At 35.0% G+C, this 12,012-nt stretch overlaps 1 protein-coding gene across 1 annotated transcript in view; it reads right to left on the bottom strand.

Annotated features, from left to right (window-relative positions):
- The window catches only part of CSMD1 (CUB and Sushi multiple domains 1), a gene marked incomplete at both ends in the record, with an annotated part of 1,098,128 nt that overhangs the window by 94,138 nt on the left and 991,978 nt on the right, over positions 1-12,012 (bottom strand). The window contains 5 exons of the mRNA XM_082276664.1: positions 902-1,090; positions 6,269-6,382; positions 6,528-6,608; positions 7,983-8,128; positions 10,011-10,188. Of these exons, the coding sequence (XP_082132790.1) occupies positions 902-1,090; positions 6,269-6,382; positions 6,528-6,608; positions 7,983-8,128; positions 10,011-10,188 (708 nt within the window). The remainder of the gene's footprint in view (positions 1-901; positions 1,091-6,268; positions 6,383-6,527; positions 6,609-7,982; positions 8,129-10,010; positions 10,189-12,012) is intronic.

The raw sequence follows: 12,012 nt of genomic DNA, 5'->3' as shown, positions 1-12,012 counted from the left end.
TTTTTTACCAAAAAGTGAAGGAAAAAATTAGCAATTTTAGACATTAGAAACTTAATGTTTCAGAAGAATACCTGGATACCTCAAAAGATAGGACCTTTTAATATTTTTCATGCTGTGAAACTCCCATAGTGAATATTCATCATTTCTGTCATAGTTATAATATATTCTTGGTTAATAAAGGAAGATATGATAATGGTCTCTAAATGAATAAAAATATATTTAAGAACAATCAGAGACTAGTTATCCTTGTCAATCAGTGAGAACATAATAAGTCATAATAAGTTCAGAATGTAGTAGAAAATAAGAATTAAGTAGGGCCCTTTGAGAGGTGACTATTAATAACACTAGAACATGAGTTTTGGTAGTTTCTCTGCTCTTTGTCCCAAAACAGCTGGTTGAATGCTTTAACAGTGGTGTATTCAAACAGTGAACAGCACTGGTGTGCTAATGCTGTGGAGAAAGCAGACAGAGTATTTGAACTCAAATTTCAGTATTTAGACTCAAATAATTTTATTAATTTGGACAAATGGAATTATAACCCCAAAACACTTCTTCAGCAGAAACGAACCATTATGGACCAGCATGTTAACTTCTCCTTTCAGACACCTCCATGCATTTCCCAGGAAACAGAAAACCGTGCGACTTTCCTAGGTAAGCTGCAGCTGTTAGTGCTCCTCCTGTAACAATACCTAAGAAAATTTAAAATCTTCTTTGCCTTGAATACATCTATAAGAACTTCCATTGGCTAATAGATTTAGATTTAAGGCAAAAGTAATAGGAATTCTGAATCATAGTTTAAATTTCAGTATCACTGCATTATGAACCCAACAACTGGAAATCAAGGCTCACTCCGCCCAAGATTTGTTCTTGTGTAATTAGATAGAATTTAAATCTCTCTTACCATCAAATACCTCCAGCTCATCAAATTGCTTTTCACTTTGAAACATTTCTACAAAAATGGAGATGTTATATCCTGGCTCAACCTTAATAGTCCAAGAACACGTCTGAGAATTGGGATAGGTGCCTGGATACCCTGGACTGAGGATCACTCCTGATGATTCTGTACGAATTTCATTTGCTGGACATTGTGCTGCAAAGGACACAAAAAGAACACTAAGAATAGCAATGAAACAATGTGCTTCTTCTCCATGAAATGCCTGCTTCAGGTTCAGTTTCCAAATGAAAACATGTTAAAACCATAGTCTAGATGGAAGGGAAAAAAGTTCCCTATAATATGCACCGAAACCAGACTACTTTTATAAACCTTTCATTTAGGAAATATTATATTAATTTATTAATGATAGTAAAGCATCCATGCAGAAAGAAATCTGCTAGAGTCCAAGGCAGTTTCAGTTGAGGGATTCACATATGTTGGTGCGATCATTCAAACAGGTGAGGTAAAAGTACTGGTACGTTTCATTTGGAAATTGTTTTCTATTTGAGGTCTTAAAAAAAAGACCCAGCTTTAAGAATAAAGCCTGTTACATGAGCATGACAACTTATTGGAACATCTAGGCATACCAGATCATTTGAAAGTACACAAGTTCTATGTAAAGTGCTCATTTTGGATACAGAATGCTCCAAGACATCCAAGTAAGACCTTCTTAGCAACCACTTCCCCTGTTATTTAAAGTCTGAACTTGTAACAATACCAGGTAAAGTTTCACCTGGTATTCATAGGCATTTATGATCTCTGCATAGTGAATGGAGTATACTATATTAAAATACTGTAAATTTTATACCCTAAACACTGGTTTGATTAGGAAGTTTTGTTAGTCACTGTTTTTCTTTAATATTTTGCCTCTCATGCAGGACCGATTTTTTCAAATCTGTTTCCTGTTGAAGTCTGATATATTTTGTCCACACTTTCACAATATATGTTCATTATAAAAATGTTTTTTGTGTAAGATTCACAAATATATCTTGACAGAAATGCATTCCTGAAAATCATCTGGCACAGTACCCAAGCACTTAAATAAAGTAAAGGTACCTCAATTTTTGTGACCAGTACAGGAATATTTCTTCCTGTCACAATGCTCATCATGCTTTAATTTACATCTCTACACTTCCCTAGCAGCAATTAAAAAATGAAAGATATTTGTAGAAAGAGGATATAGGGACAGGATGAGAGCAGCAGCTCCAAGTGTAGAAACAGAAATCACAACTGTTCAACTACTGGTAAATATAAACTCATGCACATGGACAGCATGTTCTCTAGGGTGCCTAGGGCTCTGTATGTTAGAAAATACCTGGCAAGTTAACACATCACCAAACATTTTGAGAAAATCCATCCTCAGACAGAAAGGGAAAAGGAGCTGTAAGAAAACTGTGATGTGGTGTGATTATAACTGCTCTGGAGGTCATTTATTGAGAATGATGTAGAAGTGGTCACGCAGACATTTTTCTTGCCTGTCAGATATGTCATCAGACTTGTATATAGTATCCTAGAACTTGGCCTTCTATTATATAAATATATTTTTTGACTACTACAACATAGTGGCACAGCTCAGGAAAATGGAAAGTGTTCTTGTATCTTTAAAAAATATGAAGCTGATCTAAACAAGGACAATATGAACAACTGTAAATTACAGGTAAAGCGTAGAAATATGAGAAGGCAGTTCAAAAATTAGTTTGAAATACATTATGCAAATTGCATAGCAAGTAGCAATTTTTTTTCAAGTCTATGAGGATCAAATAGTTTGGCATCACTCCTAAAGAAATACAATCAAATTGGACAGGGTATTAAGAAGGATGAGAAGAAGGATTAAAGGTATGAAATATCTTCTGTTCTATAGAATCATGACATAAGTATGGTGATTTTTTTCCCCATAACAACTGGAGGACATGAAGGCAAAACAGCAGGTGCCAAGTTCAAAGCAGACAGAGAAATAACTTCACACCTTACATAAATAAATTGTGTAACTTCTTGCACAAAACTTTGTGGATTTAAGGCATTTACATAGGTTCAAAATAGGGCTGAATGATTCTACTGAAGAAAGAGCTCTACAGGATTCAAAATATAAAGCACATTGCTAGCTTAAGAGTGGTTTAGCTACAGTTGGGTTGAGGCCTTAATTTTCTTTGAGGATTTTCTATCCTTCACTGGAAAATCATTACTGACCAGTGCTAGATATGGCACACTGGGTATAGAGTCTGTTATACAGAATTTCTGATTCAGAAATACATATTTCCACCCTTCAGTTACTTAGGTTTTCAAAGTGCAATATGAGTACTTTCAAATATTTATCTAGGAATAAACACTATAAAGATGGTCATTAAAAGCACAACTTTTAAATGATCTACCAATATTTCATGTGGTTCATATCATTTATGATAAATCAAGCTAGGGATTTATCATAAAATAAGAATTACATTAAACATTTTTCTCCGTAGTAATACTGGGGAGGCTGGGATAGAAATAAAACCAAGAAATTCTACTTTTCAGATCCTAAAATTAAAATTAAAACTTGGCTGAAGAAAGGAAATCAGGTGCATCCCAATTTACCTCAAGAAATTCCTCCTTTATGTCTGTCCAAAATAACTGCGCCAGAATCTTACTCTAATGCCTCCAGTTCTATTGTCTACTGTCTCTGAATCACTCGATGGCACTTTTATTTTTCATTACCAGATTATTTATTTTGATGCCATCCTTGTAACAAAGTTTTGCTGTATTCACAGGATACAGCCAGAGAAAGCACAGCAGTTTGCACAGCATTTGCAAGAATTGTTATAGATGGCTAATCATGATCAGAAGCTCCTAATAACTCTGCAGATTTTACAATAACTTTTCAGTTTACTTCAGGCTTTTATTTTACATTTACACTCTAATTGGCACAGTCAACGTTAAGTTACTGCTGTTACTGTTAACTAAAAAATGAAGTCTGGATTTGCAGTATAATCATCTTATTAAAATATTACAGTTATAACAGAGAAATACATTGATTAAAAAAAGAAATCAAACATTAATAAGTATTCAGTTTTCCGATCAAGAAAGATACAGAAGTACACCGTATTCCTATTACTTCTGAATATTTTATGATGAGGGTCCTGAAATGAATAATGATTCTTTTCCACTCAAAACAAAGATATGGAGTCTCATTTCGGAATTCATGGCAGACACCAGCTAATTCTATGCACAAGTCAAAAAAGGGGAGGTAAAAAGCCCCACTTTATCTCAAGTATGGGTGTTCATGAAGATAAATTACTTATAAATGCATAAAATATATTACAGCATGTCAGAGACTGAAATATTATATTTTATGACAAACATTTTCTTAAAGGACTTCTAAAACTGTATTACAAAAGCTGCAGAGAAGACCAACACACACTGAATGGGGCCCTAACTGAGGCCTGACACTGCTCGCTGATGAAGATAAGATAAAGTAACAACTCAAGGCTGGGGACATTCACAAAGCACAGGCTTAACACCTCCAAGATGAGGACCACAGCCCCAGGGCTATCAGCTGCCAGGCTCACACAGACCCTCCACCAAAGGGGAAGGGGAGAGGCTTTGGGTGTGTGTTGGAAATGCCTCTGGTCAGAGGTGCAGTGACCGCCCATCCTCCACTGTGCAGAGGAGCCCAGCTGAGGGGTCCTCACTGTGGGGGAAGCTTATCCACAGCAGAAGGGGTGACATGGCCCATCACAGGGGTCCCCAGACCCTGCACCAGAGATGATGCAACAGACCCTGAGTGTTGCAAGGGACAGTGTCAAGCCAGCCCCTGCAAGAGAGACAAGTGGGTGTTCCCACCTGGCCCACAGGGTATATTAATCCACAGGATTCTGCACTCTCTGGCGTGTGGTAGCGTGTGGCAGCGTGGCCACGGCAGTGACAGGGGACCCTCACCACCTGCAGACCAGATGGAGGGGAGCAACAAGACGTCATTGGGACCCTCGGATGGGTGATCTGCTTCCACCTAACCCCTGTCACCTATCCCTGTTCCCCCACCTCCCATGCACACTTCTATTTCTTTCTTTCTTTCCTTCTTTCTTTCTTTCTCTCTTTTCTCTTCCCTTCTCTTTGCCTCTCTACTATTAAATAAAATACATCCATTTTTTGGCAACAATATTTAATCTCATTTGGTTTTAATCTCGTTTCTAGGAATATTTTGAACCTTCTAAGTTCTTTCCGGTTTATGCTCAAAGACTTAGCTTTCTTTGCTTTTCTGGGTTTAAACAGGATTGTAACACAGCATCAATAAACTAATACAATAAACTAATACTAATAAACTAATAAAATGAATCTTTTATTAATTTTTAAATAATGGAAATAGAGAACCAGGGTAACAGAAAGGAAGATACACATACAACTATTATTAAAGTGTCACAATTGTTGTTGTGCTTCCAGCACTACCTCTTGTGCATATGGATATTTTTACCTCATGATATAGAAGATGCCCCATCCTCAATTACATATTATAGATCAAAACTAAACCTGGATAATAGAAAATACTGAATATGAGAACTTCTGTTCACTTTTTGATTTCCTTAAATTTTAATGATAGCATCTTATCAGTAACTTTTTCCCCCAAAATTTTGAGGTACTTTAGAACAAAAATTCTACAGATGCTTTCTTGATCAATTTTTCCACATTTCAAAATATTTTTGTCATCCACTATTTAAGAAAATGAAATAAAATAAAGAGAAAAAACCCCAAAAAACATATTTTGGAAAATGAAACTTGGAAGACTGAATACAAATTTCCAAGATAAACTTCTTTTCCATGAAGATGAGGAAATTATATATAAATGCATATCTAAGCATCATTCATATTAATTTTTTTAGTTCCTTGTTGGAAATGCTGTAATTATGAACACAATATGAATAGGTGAAAGATTATTTTAGAACAGCTTTTTCTTGTGACTTTGTTATAAAACATCACCGTATTTTTCAAGCACAGAGAACGATTTCTTATTTTATTTTGAAATATTAATTTAAACTCATATTTTTAGTATTCTTCAAAAGTAAAAACAAATCTTTGGTTTGCTATGAAGCAATATAAAATATTTTAAAAAATTATTTTAAAAATCATTGTTTCAGTAATGGTGGAGACAAATAGTTAAAACCACTTCTCATTGGTTCTAAAGAATAAAATTTCTGTCTAAAATTCTTAGGGCCCAATATATAAAAACATGTGCATTTCTTAGATATTAAAGAAGTAAATGGAAAATTTTCTTTTAAACACCAACAAGAAGACAGTGCCTAAAATTTTGATGCTTTATGTAGGATGCATATTAATGATATACACACCATGCAAGTATATATTTACCTTCACAGGATGGAGAAGATCCTTCAAACTGCAACTGTGCATTCAGTTTGCAGGTTAATATATCTTGTCCAACAAGGGTGAAACCAGGATGGCACCTGTACTTCACAAAATCTCCTGAAAAAAGTATTGAAAAAAAGTTAAGCCTCAAAAAATCCTTCAAACAGAAGTACATCAAAATATCAGGTGGAAGATGAAATAGCTTAGTTTAACTAGAATTCAAGGGAAACAGAAGACAGAGAAAGAAATATTATCTTTTTACCTATTTCAAAGTCATCATCTTCTGTGAACAAATCTGCATGTGGAACTGTGGGTGGAGGCTGGCACTTCCTGAGCTGATAAGCTGCAAATTTAAGTGAAAAAAATTAAATACTGGTGTGTTAAGACGCATTTTACAAAAAATTCATTTCATATTCACACCTCCCAAATTTCCAGAGCTGCACTGAACCTCATGGTCTCTCAGTTAAATTTTCCAAGTTAAATGTCATTACATGACATGAGCATGGTGAGGTACTGGAACAGGTTGCTGAGAGAAGTTGTGGATCCCAGGAATTATACAAGTCTAGGTTGGATAAAGTTTGGAGAAACCTGGTCTAGTGGAAGATGTTCCTGTCCATGGCAGGGTGATTGGAACAAGATGATCTTTAAGGAAACTTTAAATTTAAAACATTCTATGATTCTATGACTCTTTAAACAAAGTCTTGTCTGCTTTTCAAATCTGTTTCAATAAATTGTGAGTGATCTCATAAAGAAGGCGACCACTGAAATGGTTGCTTCTAAAATGGAGTAGAATGCCTACAACAGTTGAAGAAGCCACTTCTGGATTAAAAAATTCAAAAGAAAAATAAAGATTGTGTGCATATACTAAAGAAAAACTCTCCCCTTCATGGAACTAATTTACTGTCAGAATGAAATTCTCTGGGCAACTTGATAGTCCTATCCACTTTAGTTTTTGCTTCTCAGGTTAAGGGCAGTGGGTGACCATGCATCATGACCTCTTTTTAGGAGAAAAGTACAGACAAGGAGAGCATTTCAGATTCTGAGTAACAATTTCATATAGACTTCCCCATGCAAACATGTATCTTCAGGTACTCTCTTTCTGTGACATTTACGTCAGTCTTTGTGAATTATTAATTGTATATTTTTAATTTACAGTCCAGAAGGCTAATAATCTTCCATTCAATATATATTTTTTGGGTGACTTAGTCAGAAATAGAACTAGAGTTATGGTTCAGCTTTTCACTTCTGAGTTAGACACCTAATTTGCACCACCTTTAGCCCTGAATGTAACTATGAACAAAATATTTTGCTGCATATCAGTCTTTATGCTATTGCTCAACCCTGCCATAGCATCCCAGAAACTTTTCTGGCCATGAGCCCTAAGCATGGTCAGCTGGAGAATAATTTTGGTAAAGAAAGTTAAATCTTACTGAATAAATAGGTCAAAGTAATTAAAAGAGTAAAAGGTCAATATTAGATGGCCATGGTTAACATTAAAGATGAACAGTTTATTAAAAGCCCCAAATTAACATTCTTAGGATTTTTTTAATATGTAATTTAAAAAAACTCATAAGTACTGTTATTAGGAAAAAAAAAAAAAAAAAAGCAGCAAATCTATGAGTCCTGGTAAATCAGTAAACCACAAATTTAAGAACTATTTTTAAAATTCACTAAATGATTGTGGTAACTAGATATTAATTATATAAAGAAAACTGACCATGAAAATTGAGGACGAAGAATCCTCCTGTTGAAAAGTCACTGTGAAATTTGAGGAGGACTTGATTGGTAGAACTGTAAGCTGTTTCCAGAGCTGTGTTCCCACTGAAAACTCCTAGCTGAGGTGAATTATGGTCAGGACCATCCCTGGAATGTGAAACATAAAAAAGTCAGCTGAAAAACTAACGTTCTTAACATTCAAATTAACAGTCTCTTTCTCTGGAGAGCAGTTTAAATTTTTGGAAAAAATATTTTCCCTAATGATTTAAAATGAGTTTCTTCTCTTTTTATTTCTAGCAACAAAGTACTCTTTCTAACTTCAAACAATTACATTTTTTTAGAGACCAGGCTACTTTGCAAAAGTTCTTATATATACATGGGCAAGAAATCTAGTAGTGGCAGGAAATTTTCAACGTGTATTTCTGCCAAAAATTTTCATGTACACATCAGATGAAGAAAAAACCAAGAACTAGAAGACTTGTAATGCTATCGTATTTCTAGCATTTTGACCCAGGTGCTACAAGTCTTCAACTCATGGTTAAAACAGAGTCGTGGAAATTGCAAGTTACTCTGCCTTTTAAATCAGTTCCAAAGATTAAAATCAGTCCCAAAGGATTCTAAGGAAAAAAAAAAGAGAGGGGATAAAACCAGAAAAAATGTTTGTGTTTTGTGTTTCTCAGCAGTAGGATAGGATACCCAAAAATAAATATACTCCAGTAACATGAGGCTTCATTCATTTCCAGTATCATAATATAGAACATTTAGGCCTGAACAATAAATGAATGAACAATGAACGAATAAATAAACAAAACTCCCTGCTTTTATCACTGAAGTATTTTTTGAGCTCTACAGCACCTATTTCTGGTTATTTTGTGTATTACATGTAACAAATCTAAACGAAATGAAAAAGCCTTTGTGATATGTTATTTTAGAAGGCTTGAGATAATCTAGAATGTCTCTGAAAGCTGTTAGCTTTTGACTTTTCACTGTCTTTCAGAGGAATATTTATTCATCTCAGTTGTATCATTAAAAACGCAAGGTCAAGCATTATATATATATATAACATGCCAGAGAAGACAATCTATCATGTATTTCACACTCGTGTTTACAGGTAATGCAAATACCAGAGGCAACCAAATGGCTGTTCAGAAACAGTTCTGCATTTCCATAAAATACCTGTCTGAAAAAACCTCACCACTAGCTATAGGAATAGTGGACTAGCTGGGAGATCAGAGCAGCTGACTCACACAGGAATAAGTTACATCGTATATTCTGTGCAAACGTTTCCTGAACTATCTGTAGCATGTATGAGAAGTCACTTTGCACAGTATGTGGTTTAAGGACCAGGGTTAGGCAGAGATGACATGTCCAACACCTTTGGCATTATCTAAGCCTGCTCTTGAGTGCAGTAAATTCCTATACAATAATTTAGACAGCTCTAAGTCCTCTTCCTTCAGCTGAGGTCACAAGTTGAATGGGTTCAGGTGGAAAGAAACACAGATTCAGAGAAGAGGACCCTACAATATGAAACTTAAAGACATGGAGATACAAGGCCTGAAATTCTGGGTTAGAAAGTATAAAAAATATGTCTATCAGGCATATTGAAATATTTAGAAAATTTAAGAAAATCTTACTTAATGCCTAAATTAGTTAATGTCTAAAGATGTCAGAAAGTTTTGCAAAAACTAACATATATTGCCTGTATATTCATGGGAACATGTAATTCAACATAGTGTAGGTTATTACATCACTTTGACCTTACATGGCATCCACTTAGAAAAGAGAGACATCAAACAAGATCTGATTGATAACTGAATTTGAGCTTCTAAATACTTTTGGAACAGTAGTCTTTAAGAGTTCAGACAGTGATTTTTTTTTTTTTTTCAGATAATCTTAGAAGCTGTTTTATGCTGCTCTTCAGCATGTATAACAACCTAAAGACCACTACTAAGAAAATCTGTAGCTTGGGACAGTGAGACTTGATAAATCAATCAGAAAAAAATCACTATTACTTCAAAAAACTGCATACCAAACTGCAATGTAGTCATTCACAGGTTCAGTCTGAAGTAAGGTAAAGTTGATATAAATCCCATGGCCTGGAGGTACAATAATTAACCAAGTACAGTCCTTGGAATTTGGGTATTCATCTGGAAATCCTGGAGAATAAACTGTACCATTCTGAGCAGTTACATTATAGCCGCAAGGAGCTGAAAAGAAAACAAATGAATAACATTAGTAGTAGAAAAGTTTTTCATGTTACAAATGGAATATCAAAATGCTACCAAATTCTTAAAGCTCCACAAGACAAGGCAACCTAAGTGTTAAAGACAGCCTTTTCCTTGGTTGGTTGCTTCTCAAAGAAATATTGACATTTCTAAGAATAATTTATGCTGATGTCCTTTAGGTTTCATTTCTTAAAATCCATCAAAATCTACTGGGAATATTTTTTTCTTGGGGTGTAATTCTTGAAACTTAGTCTGCACACCATTTAAAAAGGGGCACCTTTTGCTGCTATTCAAGATTAAAGACCAAATAAACAAACAGGTCTTGCTTGTTTCCATCCAACTGAACTCGAACTGAACTGGAATACAATTCTGAAAAAAAATAGGCTGATTGTTCTTTCACTAGTCCAAAACCATTATGCTTTATTTCTGACATTTTGAGTAATTTTTAATGGTGATCCATTTGCAGATTGTATGCTAATTATCCTTATGACAAGTAAAATGGAGATACAGATACAAATTTGTGCACACTTGCTGAATGAAGTCTGTAGCCAAATCAAAGATATGAAAAGGCCGACTTTATTCAAGGGTAGCAAATATGTGGTAATGTGCTCTTTTCAGTCTCAGTTTAAAAGTGACTGAATATGGATGAAAGCATGTATCCAAGTAGACATACAGCCATTAGTGCAAATTAATGAGTCTCACTCATTACAGTGAGACTTTAATCTCATTTATGGGCACTCAGTCTTGCTCTAGAACACTTCTCATTAACTCTTACTATTAAGCTTATGTTATTATTTTCAGGGTTCCTGTGACTCTTCTTCAGACCTCTTCATTTCTTTTTCAACTTAACAAGTGATGGACAAGAAAAAGAGAAAAAATTGATAGAAGGAAAAAGGAGAAAACAGGAAAGGAAAAGGGAAAAAGGAAGGACTGAGAAATTGTGGAAGGATGTAATTTTCTGTATGGTTTAAAGCTGCTATACCGTTGTGGTAGAAGGTCACCTGTCTAGTTGATGAGTAGCCTTTTTTGGAGAAGTTATTTTAATAATCACTGGATTTGAAGGACAGGCTAAGGAGGCTTTAACTGCTTCACTTTCTTCATCCATATCAGTACTAACTTGTATGATGCATTTAGCATGTTTTCTGTCTGGACACAGTCCTGTGCAATGTGCTATAGGATGATTCTGCTTGAGCAGGAGGTTGGGCAAGAGGACCCACTGTGATGCCTTCCAACCTGACCCAGTTTGTGATTCTGTGATTCTGGGAACAGAATAGCACCTGCTCCTGAACCACGAACCTTTAGTGGCCAACAAAGGAAACCAGTTAAGGAAAATGAAGGGTTGGTTCTATCTGTCTGATTCCTGGTTGCATGTAGAGGCCAAGGGCATCTGACACTGTCTATCAGCTCTAGGAGTTATGATGAAAATGTGACTTAAGCCCAATTTTTACTGTTTCCTAAGCCCCTACATTCATGCCATGGTCACATTGTCTGGTCTCAGAAATCTACTCTGTTATCTCTCCAGTATTCCATGTTTACAACTAAGACTGCCTTGACAATTATGGTTACTACATGGAAATACAATTCCTGAGACTAATATTACTTTCTAATTAACATAAAGGATTTTTTTGATTGAATTATATTTTGTATATTGAAGTATATTTATATTTAAATTTATTTTGAGTTTACTATATTTTTGACAGGTTTATTAATTGTGTTAATGATTGCATTCATGTTTTTATTTTCCCTTCATTATTCTCTAATACTCAAGAAGGAATGCAGATTGATTGTATCTCAGTAAAGACAGTC

Source organism: Coloeus monedula (genome assembly GCF_965178545.1).
Source record: "Coloeus monedula genome assembly, chromosome: 2".
Lineage (NCBI taxonomy): Eukaryota > Metazoa > Chordata > Aves > Passeriformes > Corvidae > Coloeus > Coloeus monedula.
Note: the sequence above shows the minus strand (reverse complement) of the source record. Positions and strands in the feature narration are given on the sequence as shown.